At 44.3% G+C, this 18,463-nt stretch overlaps 1 protein-coding gene across 1 annotated transcript in view; it reads left to right on the top strand.

Moving 5' to 3' along the window:
* The window catches only part of mier2 (mesoderm induction early response 1, family member 2), a 60,308-nt gene that overhangs the window by 14,959 nt on the left and 26,886 nt on the right, over positions 1-18,463 (top strand). The window contains exons 2-9 of the mRNA XM_061976265.2: positions 2,055-2,214; positions 7,223-7,336; positions 11,427-11,538; positions 11,677-11,756; positions 11,835-11,904; positions 15,442-15,581; positions 15,713-15,794; positions 16,337-16,431. Coding sequence (XP_061832249.2) covers positions 2,188-2,214; positions 7,223-7,336; positions 11,427-11,538; positions 11,677-11,756; positions 11,835-11,904; positions 15,442-15,581; positions 15,713-15,794; positions 16,337-16,431 — 720 coding nt within the window. The 5' untranslated portion in view covers positions 2,055-2,187. The remainder of the gene's footprint in view (positions 1-2,054; positions 2,215-7,222; positions 7,337-11,426; positions 11,539-11,676; positions 11,757-11,834; positions 11,905-15,441; positions 15,582-15,712; positions 15,795-16,336; positions 16,432-18,463) is intronic.

Here is an 18,463-nt window from a genome sequence, read left to right on the forward strand (position 1 = left end):
CCTTGTTTATTTCAACTATTTCCCTAAAATACGCATTTAGGCTATAAAGTGTGTTTTATCCGATTACTGGGATAACCGAATAAAGTAATCGCTCGGTTACTCAACTACTGAAATAATCGATAGCTGCAGCCATAAAAGCGAGACAATCTAACCTGTATCTGTCCTTGTTTTAGATGGAGCTATTTAACACTGCCTCCAAATTGGTGTGTACCGTATTTTCCGCACCATAAGGCGCCCTGGGTTATAAGCCGCGCCTTCAATGAACGGCATATTTCAAAACTTTGTCCACCTATAAGCCGCCCCGTGTTATAAGCCGCATCTAACTGCGCTAAAGGAATGTCAAAAAAACAGTCAGATAGGTCAGTCAAACTTTAATAATATATTAAAAACCAGCGTGATGTGGGCGCGCATGGAGTCGTATATCAACATGGACGGAGCTGCGTGAAAAAAGCCACCCGGCCTCTTCGCGTAAACTTAAACTTACCTTAACCACTCGCTCATCTTTTCTTCATCCATCCTTCCCTTCGAGTTAGCTTTTATGATGACGCCGGCTGGAAAGGTCTCTTTTGGCAAGGTCTTCCTTTTGAATATCACCATGGGTGGAAGTTTCTGGCCATTAGCATGGCAAGCTAGAACCACAGTGAAGGATGACTTCTCATTCCCTGTGGTGCGAATATTCACCGTACGTGCTCCCGTTGTATCCACAGTGCGGTTCACAGGAATATCAAAAGTCAGTGGAACCTCGTCCATGTTGATAATGTTCTCTGGCCGGATCTTTTTTTCAGCTATCTTGTTTTTACAATATGCACGGAAAGTAGCCAGCTTTTCTTGAAAGTCTTTAGGCAGTTGCTGTGAAATAGTAGTCCGTGTGCGGATGGAGAGATTGCGTCTTTTCATGAACCGGAAACCTGTCGCTTAGTAGGAGCCATTTTGTGGTCTTTACAGATGTAAACACACAAAGGAAATGAAACGTAATATCCGCGCGCTTCTTCTTCTTCTACGGGGGCGGGTGGTTGCTTACAGTAGAAGAAGAAGCGCTTCCTCTTCTATGGGGGCGGGTGCTTACCTTGGCGGTTGCTTGCGTAGAAGAAGAAGCACTTCCTCTTCTACGGGGAAAAAAGATGGCGGCTGTTTACCGTAGTTGCGAGACCGAAACTTTATGAAAATTAATCTTAATATTAATCCATATATAAAGCGCACCGGGTTATAAGCCGCACTGTCAGCTTTTGAGTAAATTTGTGGTTTTTAGGTGCGGCTAATAGTGCGGAAAATACGGGTACTACATCTAGTCTGCCATAATCTAGGATTGGGTTGAAAAAGAATAGAATTGTTTATTGACATTGTATTAAATGCTTCATGATTATTGTTGCCACTCTTAGTCTCTTTAAGACAAATACAATCATTAGTAGATACTAAAAAAATCAATACTATAGCTAAAAGTAGACAGATAAAACACACATTGTTAAAGTTAAAACACAAATTCTAGCAATTTGTTACAAACTTCAGTCATTTCACTTGCATTAGTTGGCGCTACGTGGGCGGTTTGGACTCCGCTACTAATTGCCAAAAAGCCAACCAGCTGTGTGCGCGTCTACGTATCTACATGTGCTCAACAGGAGAGCTAGTTATCTACACAACCTTTAAACTCATTGTGCAGGCCTGGTTGATTGTTGTTTAAATGTTTTCCTCAATATGAAGCGCAGGTGGTTTTGTCATCTTTGACGAGGCGTGTTTTAAAGCACTTCTCGCAACGTAGTGCTTCCGTGTTTAAAGTGTCATCTTTATCGATAGTTTTGTAGCCCAAATACCTCCATATTGCGCTTCACGCACCCTCTTTATTAACCAGTAGAATTGCCAGCTCTCCTCTCCTCACTGTTTCTGCTTGTGCGCTCTGTGAGTGTGTGTGACACACTCAACATGCCTCTCGGTTTTATAGACGCACCTCGTTTTTAAAGTTATTATCAGTAGGCCAAGTGAACCGCTTCGCTAAATCTAATTGTGGCCTAAAACCTGTGCTGAGTGCTGTATGTGACCACTCTGGTTTCCCTCCACAGGCGAGCCGAGGGCCTTTTGGACCTGCCCACCAAAGTTGCAGCTGAGTTGAGACGCTGAGGTATCGCGATGAGGACGCTCGGCCGAAGAAGTAGGAGTCTGAACCGGAGCTGAAGGAGAGGCTCTCCTCATCCAATGAAGATGGCGGCCCAATCCCAGACCGTAAGTTCTATTGCGCCGCTGCATGTTAGTGCCTGTGTTGTTATGGTTGGAGGGAGTTGTGACAGCACAGTTCCACAAGGGGGCAGTAAAGCTCTATGCTTTATTATATATATATATATATATATATATTAGAGATGCGCGGATAGGCAATTATTTCATCCGCAACCGCATCAGAAAGTCGTCAACCATCCGCCATCCACCCGATGTAACATTTGATCAGAACCGCATCCGCCCGCACCCGCCCGTAGTTATATATCTAATATAGACTATGCAAGGCATTAGTGAGGTTATAAAGCTTTTGCCTGTTAAGGAAAGGAGACTGATCCAATGCAGTGCAGACATTCGCATGCCACGCTGTCACGACCCAGACGCACACCAGTGCGCAATCATATGGGAGCCGCGTCTCGCTGCCGGCGACGGCCGCGTATGAGCCCGACGCTCCAGCGCCATCCATTTTCAGGGCTAGTTGATTCGGCAGGTGGGTTGTTACACACTCCTTAGCGGGTTCCGACTTCCATGGCCACCGTCCAGCTGCTGTCTATATCAACCAGGGTGAGCCCCACCCCTTTCGTGAGCGCACTGCGCGCGGAGTGACCCCTGTTACGCGCCCCCGGCAATGGGGGTGGCGGGCAGGTAAGCTGCGCGGGCGGAGCGCGCGGAGTGACCCCTGTTACGAGCCCCCGGCCACGGGGGTGGCGGGCAGGTAAGCTGCTTACCTGCTGCGCGTGACGCCGGCCGCGGCGAAGGCGGACGAGGCGGGGTGTCGGTGCGGTGGGCGCGGTGGTGACCCTGGACGTGCGTCGGGCCCTTCTCGCGGATCGCCTCAGCTACGGCTCCCGGTGGGGCCCTCTCGGGGGGAAGGGGCCTCGGTCCCGGACCCCGGCGAGGCGTCCCTTCTCCGCTCCGTAAAAGTGTCCATCTCTTTTTGTTTTTTTCTTCTGTTGTGGCATATGCAGCAGGTGCCTGCTCGTTTTTCGTATGTGGGTAACAACATTTAACTATGTATATATATTTACCAATTGGTTTAACTGCCACCCGCCTGAATCTATTTAAAATCTAATTTTTTTTTATTTCAACCACCCGACCCGACCCACGGATAAAATCTAATTTTTTTTAATTTCATCCGCCCGATCCGCGGATAATCCGCGGACTCCGCGGTTGTGCCCGCAAACCGCGCATCTCTAATATATATATATATATATATATATATATATATATATATATATATATATATATATATATATCGACGCCACTTTCAACCTGAGAAATAACAGCTACCAACCATTCACAAAATCCAACACAACACTCCAATACGTGCACCATGACAGCAACCACCCAACCCACCACCACGGAAAGAATACCTACCGGAATTAATAAAAGGCTATCGATGCTGTCATCTAGCAAAGCTGAATTTGACCAAGCAACCCCCCCGTACCAAAAAGCACTTGATGAAAGCGGATACAATTTCACCCTCACCTATGAACCCATGCCAGGAAACCAACCAAAAAAGAGCAGAAAACGAAACATTATCTGGTACAACCCCCCATACAGCAAAAACGTCTCAACTAATATTGGCCACAAATTCCTCACTCTGATCGACAAACACTTCCCCAAAGGCAACACCCTAAGAAAAGTATTCAACAAGAACAACATTAAATTGAGCTACAGCTGTATGAACAATATACGACAAATTATTTCAAACCACAACAAAACAATTGCAAATGAGCCGTCTACCCCCAGACAGAGCGACTCCAAAACCAACAAAGGCTGCAACTGCCTTAAGAAACCTGATTGCCCTCAACGGGGGGTGCTTACAAACATCAGTCGTTTACCAATCAAAGGTAACACGCAAGGACATTAACACATCCGACACATATGTAGGATTAACCGAGGGAGAGTTCAAAACCAGATGGAGCAATCACAAGGCTTCTTTCAGGAACCAAAACCTGCGGAATACCACAGAACTCAGCAAACACATTTGGGACCTCAAAGACAATAATGTTGAATATTCAATAACATGGCAAATTCTTGCATCCAGCACACCTTACAATAGTGGTAATAAAAGATGCAACCTATGCTTGAAAGAGAAACTGTTTATTATTTACCGTCCAGACCTGTCATCCCTCAACAAGCGAAATTGTATCAGCATGCCGTCACAGACGGAAACACCTCCTAGGTAACATCATGGGTATAAAAACAGCTTCCCAAAAAATGCTCAGTCTTTCACAAGAAGGGATGGGGCGAGGTACACCCCTTTGTCCACAACTGCGTGAGCAAATAGTCAAACAGTTTAAGAACGACGTTTCTCAAAGTGCAATTGCAAGAAATTTAGGGATTTCAACATCTACGCTCCATGATATCATCAAAAGGTTCAGAGAATCTGGAGAAATCACTCCACGTAAGCGGCATGGCCGGAAACCAACATTGAATGAGCGTGACCTTCCATCCCTCAGACAAAAATGTATCAAAAACCGACATCAATCTCTAAAGGATATCACCACATGGGCTCAGGAACACTTCAGAAAACCACTGTCACTAAATACAGTTGGTCGCTACATCTGTAAGTGCAAGTTAAAGCTCTACTATGCAAAGCGAAAGCCATTTATCAACAACACCCAGAAACGCCGCCGGCTTCTCTGGGCCCGAGATCATCTAAGATGGACTCATGCAAAGTGGAAAAGTGTTCTGTGGTCTGACGAGTCCACATTTCAAATTGTTTTTGGAAATATTCCACATCGTGTCATCCGGACCAAAGGGGAAGCGAACCATCCAGACTGTTATTGACGCAAAGTTCAAAAGGCAGCATGTGTGATGGTATGGGGGTGCATTAGTGCCCAAGGCATGGGTAACTTACACATCTGTGAAGGCACCATTAATGCTGAAAGGTACATACAGCTTTTGGAACAACATATGCTGCCATCTAAGCGCCGTCTTTTTCATGGACGCCCCTGCTTATTTCAGCAAGACAACGCCAAGACACATTCAGCACGTGTTACAACAGCGTGGCTTCGTAAAAAAAGAGTGCGGGTACTTTCCTGGCCCCACCTGCAGTCCAGACCTGTCTCCCATTGAAAATGTGTGGCGCATTATGAAGCGTAAAATACGACAGCGGACTGTTGAACGACTGAAGCTCTACATAAAACAAGAATGGGAAAGAATTCCACTTTCAAAGCTTCAACAATTAGTTTCCTCAGTTCCCAATCGTTTATTGAGTGTTGTTAAAAGAAAAGGTGATGTAACACAGTGGTGAACATGCCCTTTCCCAACTACTTTGGCATATGTTGCAGCCATGAAATTCTACGTTAACTATTATTTGCAAAAATAAATAAAGTTTATGAGTTTGAACATCAAATATGTTGTCTTTGTAGTGCATTCAATTGAATATGGCTTGAAAATGATTTGTAAATCATTGTATTCCGTTTATATTTACATCTAACACAATTTTCCAACTCATATGGAAACGGGGTTTGTATAAGTGTGGAAATTGATGTTCTGTGTACCACACACACACACACACACACACACACACACACACACCAGGCCTAGACAGGAGGAGGACAGAGTGTAGATACACAGAACATCAGAGAGTCAAATGTGCGAGAAAATGAGAGCAGACAGTGTTGACAAACAATGTTGCAACCTTGTGTGGGAACCGCAGGTGCAGAAACACAAAAAAAGAATCCCTGTGGGATGCAGAAACTGGCAGATAAATTTTCCGTGCAACGTTCACATTGTTGTTACTCAGATGTTTATTGGGATATGGTAAACATGTGTTCAGTATTTGAACATAAAAGTGTTTTGATTTTGTAAAAGCCACAAAATGCAACGGGTCCATCAGACCCACAAACGCTGGCTGAGTAACAACAATATGAACATTAAAGCTGCAAGCAGCGATAGACGGGACCGACTTTGACGGCACATAAAATCCAAACCGGAGCAGTAATTAAAACTCTTTCGTCAACTTTTAATCAGAAGGGTTCAATCTCTCTCCTGTGCTAGTTTAAAGCCGACACGACAAACGCGCTCAGAGGAGATAATTTTTGAAAAAAGGTGACTGGTTTTTACAAAACTTTTGTTTTGAAGGGGGAATTGCAAACTTCCTGTTGATTTTTGCTGGGGGTTGTCAATTTATGAAATGTAGCTTTTGTCTGTGTTTTCTTCCTAGGAGCAGTTTTGTCTGTGTTTTATTCCTAGGGGGCGCTAGAGCGCAATTTTGAGTTTTGGGGTTTGCTTTTTTTATTAGGTCGCAATATTCGCCAGTTTGGTGAGTTTTGAAGCATGTTAAGGGGGTCAAATTACAGCTCAAAGAGGCAAAAGTGACTGTTTTTACTAAAATGTTGTTTTGAAAGGGGAATTGCCAACTTCCTGTTGATTTTTGCTGAAAGGTGTCTGTGTATGAAATCTAGGTCTAAGTGAGACCTACATAGAGGTTTTTGTTTCATGTCTCTGCGACATTCCTACTGGAAGTTACAGGCAGTTGTGTCTGTGTTTTTTCCTAGGGGGTGCTAGAGCGCAATTTTGAGTTTTGGGGTTTGTTTTTTGTTTTTAGATGGCAATTTTCGCCAGTCCTGATGTGTGTGTCAAATGTGGTGAGTTTTGAAGCATGTTAAGGGGGTCAAATTACAGCTCAAAGAGGCGGCCGGTATAATAATAATAATAAAACCTTACAATTACAATAGGGTCCTCTGTCCCAAAGGGACATTGCGGTCCCTAATTACACAAGGGTTGATTAAGAATACATTCTTTTTTTTGTAGTTCCCCCCATCGTTTAGTGCTTGCTGCTTTACTGTAGCATTTTGTTGGCATTGTCTTCTAACAGCTAATGTTGCTATCTAACCTTGAATGTTTGCAAAGCTCTCACCATGTTGTTACTGATTATTGTGTTTTTTTTTTAAGGATTTACATGTTGCTTTCTTGAGTCAAGAATGTCTTCTTGAAGTAACTTTTGTAAAACGAAACAAATCCAACATTTATCTGATCGCCATTCCTGTTTATCGTCTTTTTGTAGGCCAGCGAGCTGCCCTTGGAGGACCTGCTAGCACTTTATGGCTACACGGTGTCTGATCCAGCCAAGCAGAACTGTCATGTCGCCGCCACTCTGCCAGGCATGACTCTGGACAAGGTGAGAAGCCGTACACAGGGTTTCCCCCCAGGTTGCCACTATACAGGTAAAAGCCAGTAAATTAGAATATTTTGAAAAACTTGATTTATTTCAGTAATTGCATTCAAAAGGTGTAACTTGTACATTATATTTATTCATTGCACACAGACTGATGCATTCAAATGTTTATTTCATTTAATTTTGATGATTTGAAGTGGCAACAAATGAAAATCCAAAATTCCGTGTGTCACAAAATTAGAATATTGTGTAAGGGTTAAATTTTGAAGACACCTGGTGCCACAAACTAATCAGCTGATTAACTCAAAACACCTGCAAAGGGCTTTAAATGGTCTCTCAGTCCAGTTCTGAAGCCTACACAAACATGGGGAAGACTTCAGATTTGACAGCTGTCCAAAAGGCAACCATCGACACATTGCACAAGGAGGGAAAGACACAAAAGGTTATTGCTGAAGAGGCTGGCTGTTCTCAGAGCTCTGTGTCCAAACACATTCATGGAGAGGCAAAGGGAAGGAAAAACTGTGGTCAGAAAAAGTGTACAAGCGATAGGGATCACCGCGCCCTGGTCAAGATTGTGAACAAAAACCCATTCAAAAATGTGGGGGAGATTCAGAAGGAGTGGACAGCTGCTGGAGTCAGTGCTTCAAGATCCACCACCAAGAGACGCTTGAAAGACATGGGTTTCAACTGCCGCATACCTCGTGTCAAGCCACTGTTGACCAAGAAACAGCGCGAAAAGCGTCTCACCTGGGCTAAGGGAAAAAAGAGCTGGACTGCTGCTGAGTGGTCCAAAGTCATGTTTTCTGACGAAAGCAAATTTTGCATTTCCTTTGGAAATCGAGGTCCCAGAGTCTGGAGGAAGACAGGAGAGGCACAGGATCCACGTTGCCTGAAGTCTAGTGTAAAGTTTCCACCATCAGTGATGGTTTGGGGTGCCATGTCATCTGCTGGTGTCGGTCCACTCTGTTTCCTGAGATCCAGGGTCAACGCAGCCGTCTACCAGCAAGTTTTAGAGCACTTCATGCTTCCTGCTGCTGACCTGCTCTATGGAGATGGAGATTTCAAGTTCCAACAGGACTTGGCGCCTGCACACAGCGCAAAATCTACCCGTGCCTGGTTTACGGACCATGGTATTTCTGTTCTAAATTGGCCCGCCAACTCCCCTGACCTTAGCCCCATAGAAAATCTGTGGGGTATTGTGAAAAGGAAGATGCAGAATGCCAGACCCAAAAACGCAGAAGAGTTGAAGGCCACTATCAGAGCAACCTGGGCTCTCATAACACCTGAGCAGTGCCAGAAACTCAACGACTCCATGCCACGCCGCATTAACGCAGTAATTGAGGCAAAAAAAGCTCCAACCAAGTATTGAGTATTGTACATGCTCATATTTTTCATTTTCATACTTTTCAGTTGGCCAACATTTCTAAAAATCCCTTTTTTGTATTAGCCTTAAGTAATATTCTAATTTTGTGACACACGGAATTTTGGATTTTCATTTGTTGCCACTTCAAATCATCAAAATTAAATGAAATAAACATTTGAATGCATCAGTCTGTGTGCAATGAATAAATATAATGTACAAGAAAATGGATGGATGGATGGAAGTGACACCTTTTGAATGCAATTACTGAAATAAATCAAGTTTTTCAAAATATTCTAATTTACTGGCTTTTACCTGTAGTTTCTTTATTATTTTTTTGTCCTGTCCAGCTTCTCAGGCAAATCATATAGTTGATGTAGATGCCCATATCAGGGTTAGGGTTAGGGCAGGGGTCGGCAACCCAAAATGTTGAAAGAGCCATATTGGACCAAAAATACAAAAACAAATATGTCTGGAGCCGCAAAAAAAATTAAAAGCCATATTACATACAGATAGTATGTCATGAGATATACATTTAATTAAGAGGACTTAAAGGAAACTAAATGAGCTCAAATATAGCTACAAATGAGGCATAATGATGCAATATGTACATATAGCTAGCCTAAATAGCATGTTAGCATCGATTAGCTTGCAGTCATGCAGTGACCAAATATGTCTGATTAGCATTCCAACAAGTCAATAACATCAACAAAACTCACCTTTCATGCACAACGTTAAAAGTTTGGCGGACAAAATGAGACAGAAAAAGAAGTGGCATAAAACACGTCCTAGAAAGTTATACATGTAAACAAACTACGGTGAGTTCAAGGACCGCCAAAATTAGTAGGACAAAACGGCGCTCGCCAAATACTCGAATCAGTGAAGCGTGTTTAATATAAACAGTGTGCTTTGTAACAATTAGGGAGGTTTGTGTCATGTTTGTCCTCCTACAGAAACTATATTAAAACAAAAATTATTTTTTTTTCCCCTCATCTTTTTCCATTTTTCATACATTTCTGAAAAAGCTCCAGAGAGCCACTAGGGCGGCGCTAAAGAGCCGCATGCGGGTTGCCGACCCCTGCACTAGTGAGCCACAGATGAGATCCGGTGCGCTCTACGGTCCAGAAAATACGTTATATCCATTCATACACTATTTACTTTTTTGCATTTGTTTTCATGTAAAAAAACAATACCGTATTTTCCGCACCATAAGGCGCCCTGGGTTATAAGCCGCGCCTTCAATGAACGGCATATTTCAAAACTTTGTCCACCTATAAGCCGCCCCGTGTTGTAAGCCGCATCTAACTGCGCTAAAGGTAATGTCAAAAAAACAGTCAGATAGGTCAGTCAAACTTTAATAATATATTAAAAACCAGCGTTCTAACAACTCTGTTCACTCCCAAAATGTACGGTAATGTGCAAATGTGCAATCACAAACATAGTAAAATTCAAAATAGTGCAGAGCAATAGCAACATAATGTTGCTCGAACGTTAATGTCACAACACACAAAATAAACATAACGCTCACTTTCTGAAGTTATTCTTCATTCATAAATCCCTCGAATTCTTCTCCTTCGGTGTCCGAATTAAAAAGTTGGGCGAATACGGGATCCAAAATGGCCGGCTCCGTCTCGTCGGAGTCAGTGTCGCTGTTGTTGTCCAGCAGTTCTGTGAATCCTGCCTTCCGGAAAGCTCGGACCACAGTTGTGACCGAAATATCCGCCCAGGCATTTACGATCCACTGGCAGATGTTGGCGTATGTCGTCCGGCGCTGTCTCCCTGTCTTAGGGAAGGTGTGTTCGCCTTCGGTCATCCATTGTTCCCACGCCGTTCGCAGTCGTGCTTTAAATGCCCTGTTGACACCAATATCGAGCGGTTGGAGTTCTTTGGTTAATCCACCCGGAATGACGGCGAGTGTTGTATTTGTGTGCTTCACTTGTTTTTTGACACCATCTGTGATGTGGGCGCGCATGGAGTCGTATATCAACATGGAACACACAAAGGAAATGAAACGTAATACCCGCGCGCTTCTTCTTCTACGGGGGCGGGTGGTTGCTTACCGTAGAAGAAGAAGCGCTTCCTCTTCAGAATCAGAATCAGAATCAGCTTTATTGTCATTACGCAAGGTAACGAGATTGAGGCCATTCCATACAGTGCGATGTGTGCATGCTAGAAAAACAATGTGCAAATATATAAAAATATAAAAAATGTAGAAGTGCAATGAATATGGTGTGAAATGAATATATACATGAAAAAAACCCCAAAAAAAACAGGGTGGTTGGTGGAATGGGTTATTGCACCGAAGAGAAGGCAGTTATGAGGGACAATGGGGCAGTCCGTTCAGGATGGTTATGGCCCTGGGGAAGAAGCTGTTCTTTAGCCTGTTTGTTTTGGTTTTAATGCACCTGTAGCGCTTCTACGGGGGCGGGTGCTTACCTTGGCAGTTGCTTACCATAGAAGAAGAAGCGCTTCCTCTTCTACGGGGAAAAAAGATGGCGGCTGTTTACCGTAGTTGCGAGACCGAAACTTTATGAAAATAAATATTTATATGAATCCATATATAAGGCGCACCGGGTTATAAGCCGCACTGTCAGCTTTTGTGAAAATTTGTGGTTTTTAGGTGCGGCTTATAGTGCGGAAAATACGGTATTTATTATTTTGAAGTGCACCACAATCAATTCCATGTCGGGGAAACAACAGTTTCAGTTTAAGCTTTTTTTTTGTCATCTCCAGAAGCAGATAACCGAGGACCTTTTCCAAGGAGAAGAGGGAGTCGAGTCCTCCGCGGATGACCTCACCCCGTCGGTCACCTCCACTACCTCTGATCGGCTTCACCACCTGCCTGGTAAGTCACTCGCAAAAGGTAAAGAGCAAAGTTCCGGCACATCTCCGTCCCGTGTCTTCCGGTCCCGGAAAAAGGACTAGAAGCGCTCAGACACAGTCGGCGGATCACCGAACCTTGTGGTGTTTTCTCCCCTCACAGCCGGCGACAAAGACACACCAGTCAGCTCATGTGACGAGGATTCGGACAATGAATCTCTTCCCTCCAATGAAGAACACAAGGTTGCCATCCCAGCACGTTTTGGCCTGACTGAAGCAGCCTGACACGGACTTAACGAATGTCTATGCCATCCTTCCTAGGAGATCATGGTCGGTTCCATGTACCAGGCAACAATCCCTGCACTCAGTCCCTATACTTACCAGGAAATAGGTAATGAATTAATGCGACTTCTCTCATCCTCTGGCAGTTTCCCAACATTTATCTAGCCGAGGCACAATTCCACACTAATGCTCTTGTTTGAAGGGCAACAGGTGGATACCGAGGTTAATTAAGGAGTGGATAAGCACTTAATAGTTCTGCCTGTCAGTATATAACGCTGGCATAGATACAGGTAAAAGCCAGTAAATTAGAATATTTTGAAAAACTTGATTTATTTCAGTAATTGCATTCAAAAGGTGTAACTTGTACATTATATTTATTCATTGCACACAGACTGATGCATTCAAATGTTTATTTCATTTAATTTTGATGATTTGAAGTGGCAACAAATGAAAATCCAAAATTCCGTGTGTCACAAAATTAGAATATTACTTAAGGCTAATACAAAAAAGGGATTTTTAGAAATGTTGGCCAACTGAAAAGTATGAAAATGAAAAATATGAGCATGTACAATACTCAATACTTGGTTGGAGCTCCTTTTGCCTCAATTACTGCGTTAATGCGGCGTGGCATGGAGTCGATGAGTTTCTGGCACTGCTCAGGTGTTATGAGAGCCCAGGTTGCTCTGATAGTGGCCTTCAACTCTTCTGCGTTTTTGGGTCTGGCATTCTGCATCTTCCTTTTCACAATACCCCACAGATTTTCTATGGGGCTAAGGTCAGGGGAGTTGGCGGGCCAATTTAGAACAGAAATACCATGGTCCGTAAACCAGGCACGGGTAGATTTTGCGCTGTGTGCAGGCGCCAAGTCCTGTTGGAACTTGAAATCTCCATCTCCATAGAGCAGGTCAGCAGCAGGAAGCATGAAGTGCTCTAAAACTTGCTGGTAGACGGCTGCGTTGACCCTGGATCTCAGGAAACAGAGTGGACCGACACCAGCAGATGACACGGCACCCCAAACCATCACCCAACCATGCAAATTTTGCATTTCCTTTGGAAATCGAGGTCCCAGAGTCTGGAGGAAGACAGGAGAGGCACAGGATCCACGTTGCCTGAAGTCTAGTGTAAAGTTTCCACCATCAGTGATGGTTTGGGGTGCCATGTCATCTGCTGGTGTCGGTCCACTCTGTTTCCTGAGATCCAGGGTCAACGCAGCCGTCTACCAGCAAGTTTTAGAGCACTTCATGCTTCCTGCTGCTGACCTGCTCTATGGAGATGGAGATTTCAAGTTCCAACAGGACTTGGCGCCTGCACACAGCGCAAAATCTACCCGTGCCTGGTTTACGGACCATGGTATTTCTGTTCTAAATTGGCCCGCCAACTCCCCTGACCTTAGCCCCATAGAAAATCTGTGGGGTATTGTGAAAAGGAAGATGCAGAATGCCAGACCCAAAAACGCAGAAGAGTTGAAGGCCACTATCAGAGCAACCTGGGCTCTCATAACACCTGAGCAGTGCCAGAAACTCATGGACTCCATGCCACGCCGCATTAACGCAGTAATTGAGGCAAAAGGAGCTCCAACCAAGTATTGAGTATTGTACATGCTCATATTTTTCATTTTCATACTTTTCAGTTGGCCAACATTTCTAAAAATCCCTTTTTTGTATTAGCCTTAAGTAATATTCTAATTTTGTGACACACGGAATTTTGGATTTTCATTTGTTGCCACTTCAAATCATCAAAATTAAATGAAATAAACATTTGAATGCATCAGTCTGTGTGCAATGAATAAATATAATGTACAAGTTACACCTTTTGAATGCAAATACTGAAATAAATCAAGTTTTTCAAAATATTCTAATTTACTGGCTTTTACCTGTATAACGCTGGCATAGATAGATTACTAAGTAGTAGTGATGGGTCCGGCAACACCGATGCATCGGCGCATGCGTCGAGCTCATAGAGCAAAACCCTGTGTCGGTGCGCGTACCGCTTTTAGAAAGTCACGTGACCGATCATGAGCTGTTTTGGTCACGTGACCGATACGCCAACTGTGTCGCACTGACGCCTCCTCTGTGCCCTGTGAGCGTGTCTTTTCTACAGACGGAGAAATAATAACTACCGTATTTTCCGCACCATAAGGCGCCCTGGGTTATAAGCCGCGCCTTCAATGAACGGCATATTTCAAAACTTTGTCCACCTATAAGCCGCCCCATGTTGTAAGCCGCATCTAACTGCGCTAAAGGAATGTCAAAAAAACAGTCAGATAGGTCAGTCAAACTTTAATAATATATTAAAAACCAGCGTTCTAACAACTCCGTTCACTCCCAAAATGTACGCAAATGTGCAATCACAAACATACGTATATCAACATGGACGGAGCTGCGTGAAAAAAGCCACCCGGCCTCTTCGCGTAAACTTAAACTTACCTTAACCACTCGCTCATCTTTTCTTCATCCATCCCTTCGAGTTAGCTTTTATGATGACGCCGGCTGGAAAGGTCTCTTTTGGCAAGGTCTTCCTTTTGAATATCACCATGGGTGGAAGTTTCTGGCCATTAGCATGGCAAGCTAGAACCACAGTGAAGGATGACTTCTCATTCCCTGTGGTGCGAATATTCACCGTACGTGCTCCCGTTGTATCCACAGTGCGGTTCACAGGAATATCAAAAGTCAGTGGAACCTCGTCCATGTTGATAATGTTCTCTGGCCGGATCTTTTTTTCAGCTATCTTGTTTTTACAATATGCACGGAAAGCTACTGGATCATACATTGGTCATATCCAAAGTCCTCATGTGTCCAGGGACATATTTACTGACTTTATAAACATAATATGAATTTAAAAAAGAAAAAAATCGTATCAACATATCAAAAAGGATACGAAAGACTTTGACTCTTGTTTGATTACTCAATTTATTATTACAACCCAGGAGAGCTATTTGCAGGAGCAGCCACGTGACACAAATTTGGGACCATCCTTCACGTTGTAACAGCAATAGGCGGCAAAATGATCGCCAAGATGAATTAATAGACGTTCTCACAAATATGGCAAAATTTGGCGAAAAAGTGTATTTTCGATCTTTTGTACATCGTTGAAATCAAATGTTGACAACGCCCGAACGACTACCTGTGTGTGTCACCGGTAGAAATGTGCGCACGTTAGAGATGCGCGGATAGGCAATTATTTCATCCGCAACCGCATCACAAAAGTCGTCATCCATCCGCCATCCACCCGGACCAACATTTTATCAAAACCACACCCGCCCGCCACCCGCCCGTTGTTATATATCTAATATAGACGATGCAAGGCATTAGTGAGGTTATAAAGCGTTTGCCTGTTAAAGAAAGGAGACTGATCCAATGTAGCAGAGACATTCAATGCGTGCCACGCATTAATATCTCTTGGCCACGCATTCGTGGCTAAGAGATATTAATGCGTCCGCAAACCGCGCATCTCTAGCGCACGTGAACATGACACATTTCCACCTTCAGGTCACTCTTGATAAAGCTCAACTTTGCTGCGAAAAAGTGCGCAGGCCAGGTTTTTGTCTTACTACATGAGGCCCCTGCATGGTGATCTCCCACAGTGGTTGGGAATCACGTACTTCTCGCTAGTTGGCAACCTGACTGTCCTGTTCTTCTGGCTTCAGCGTACAACAGTGGGGACCAGTTGTTGTGGAGACCTGGGGCTCTGACGGCGCAGGAAGTGGAGGCGTTCTTGCTGAGCGCGCAGAGGCCGGGGGAAATGTGCAAACAGACGCTTAGCGGCGCCGCCCGAGACAACGAACAGGTACCGTTGCATGAAGGCGCTGGATCACGTCAAAAGTCACAGTCAAGCATTGACAGCAACTAAGTATTTTTTTTTAATGATTTTCAACATATCGCTCCGTTTTTACAACCTATTTTGGTGTACGTTGCCAGGCGCTGTATGAACTGGTGAAATGCAACTTCAACGCAGACGAGGCGCTGCGACGATTGAGCTTCAATGTGAAAGTGTTCAGTGGTGAGTGTCGTTCAACTTGGAGTGGGACTCCACCTCAGCCTATTCATGCCAAGTACAAGAAAACTACGGTTTTGCAAATACTTGCTAGTTTTAATAATAATAATAATAGATTTTATTTGTAAAAGCACTTTACATTGAGCAGACAACCTCAAAGTGCTACAGTGCATTGAAAAAAACAAACAACAACGCTAGAACCACAAGTAGCTGCCCCCAACAAGCAAAATAAATAGTAAAAAAAAATAAAAAATAAAAACTACAACAGCCTAATAGCTAGAACTAGCACACTAATATCTAAAAAAAAAAAAGGCTTTTTTTTTTTTTTTAAACGGTTTTTAAGCCTTTTTTTAAAGCATCCACAGTCTGTGGTGCCCTCAGGTGGTCAGGGAGAGCGTTCCACAGACTGGGAGCGGCGGAGCAGAAAGCCCGGTCTCCCATAGTTCGGATCTTTGTCCTCGGAGGTTGGAGGAGGTTAGCCTGTCCAAGGATGCTGTATAGTCCTGATCCGTGTCATGTGGTTGATGAGGTCACTTGGCTCTCTGCAGAAGAGCTGTGCAGCTGGAGTGACGAGGAGTGCGGGAGTTTTGAGCAAGGCTACAAAGTTTACGGGAAAAACTTCCACCTCATTCAAGCTAACAAGGTGAGCGATCGAAAGACTTGTTGGTCATGACCTTCATAGCAAGTGCAAGTTTTTTTTTCTACCAAACTTGACTGGGGTTCCCACTTAAGTTGACGTCTGTATTGTAATCCACACCTTCTATAATGACACAATTGTTTGTCAACCACTAACTTGTGGTGAAAATGTGTGGGTCCATTCATGCAGTATATAAACATCTTTGATAGGCCCGTCAATCTTTGGCCGCCATACCATACCATACCATACCATACCATACCATACCATACCATTGCATTCCATTCTTGGGGGGAACGATTAGAATCAGAATCCATTCTTGATTCAAAGCGATTCTCAATTCAAAATCAATACTTTTTGAAGAACGTGTGTGTGTGTGTGTGTGTGTGTGTGTGTGTGTGTGTGTGTGTGTGTGTGTGTGTGTGTGTGTGTGTGTGTGTGTGTGTGTGTGTGTGTGTGTGTGTGTGTGTGTGTGTGTGTGTGTGTGTGTGTGTGTGTGTGTGTGTGTGTGTGTGTGTGTGTGTGCGCATGCGTGCATTGTGTGTATGTATATGCAGTATATATAAATAGATGTGTGTATATATATATATATATATATATATATATATATATATATATGTATGTGTGGGAAAAAAACTCACAAGACTATTTCATCTCTACAGGCCTGTTTCATGAGGGGGTTCCCTCAATCATCAGGAGATCATCTCCTGATGATTGAGGGAACCCCCTCATGAAACAGGCCTGTAGAGATGAAATAGTCTTGTGAGTTTTTTTTCCCACACATACATATATTGCGCTCTACTACGGTATCGAGCACTATTTTTTGGATAACCTTATTAAGACATATATATATATATATATATATATATACACAAACATATGTAAACATTTATATACACACATTTCATACACATACATATATCTGTGTGTGCGTGTTTGTGTGAGTGTATATGAATGTGTATTGTGTGTATTAGAGATGCGCGGATAGGCAATTATTTCATCCGCAACCGCATCAGAAAGTCGTCAACCATCCGCAATCCACCCGATCTAACATTTGATCAGAACCGCACCCGCCCGCACCCGCCCGTTGTTATATATCTAATATAGACGATGCAAGGCATTAGTGAGGTTATAAAGCTTTTGCCTGTTAAAGAAAGGAGACTGATCCAATGCAGCACAGACATTCGCGTGCCACGCTGTCACAACCCAGACGCACACCAGTGCGCAATCATATGGGAGCCGCGCTGAGCGCACCTCCAAGCGCGTCTCGCTGCCGGCGACGGCCGGGTATGGTCCCGACGCTCCAGCGCCATCCATTTTCAGGGCTAGTTGATTCGGCAGGTGGGTTGTTACACACTCCTTAGCGGGTTCCGACTTCCATGGCCACCGTCCTGCTCTCTATATCAACCAGGGTGAGCCCCACCCCTTTCGTGAGCGCACTGCGCACGGAGTGACCCCTGTTACGCGCCCCCGGCAACAGGGGTGGCGGGCAGTTAAGCTGCGCGGGTGGAGCGCGCGGAGTGACCCCTGTTACGAGCCCCCGGCCACGGGGGTGGCGGGCAGGTAAGCTGCTTACCTGCTGCGCGTGACGCCGGCCGCGGCGAAGGCGGACGAGGCGGGGTGTCGGTGCGGTGGGCGCGGTGGTGACCCTGGACGTGCGTCGGGCCCTTCTCGCGGATCGCCTCAGCTACGGCTCCCGGTGGGGCCCTCTCGGGGGAAGGGGCCTCGGTCCCGGACCCCGGCGAGGCGTGCGTGCGTGCGTGCGTGCGTGCGTGCGTGCGTGCGTGCGTGCGTGCGTGCCTGCCAAGTTTGTCAACATGTTTGGACCGTCAGAAACATACACAATATTAGACTAATCATCTGTTCGGTAACATAAATGTATTATTTGTAGCTGCTGGATGACTTAAGGGGCTGAGTAAAACTAATTAAATGGATGTGTTTTCAGATCTGCTTTTTCATTGAAGAAATATATAATTGTATTACATATACTACATGAAAAAACGTATGGATCATTTTAGACGCATGAATGCACTGCAGTGTT

Source organism: Nerophis lumbriciformis, linkage group LG14 (assembly GCF_033978685.3).
Source record: "Nerophis lumbriciformis linkage group LG14, RoL_Nlum_v2.1, whole genome shotgun sequence".
NCBI lineage: Eukaryota > Metazoa > Chordata > Actinopteri > Syngnathiformes > Syngnathidae > Nerophis > Nerophis lumbriciformis.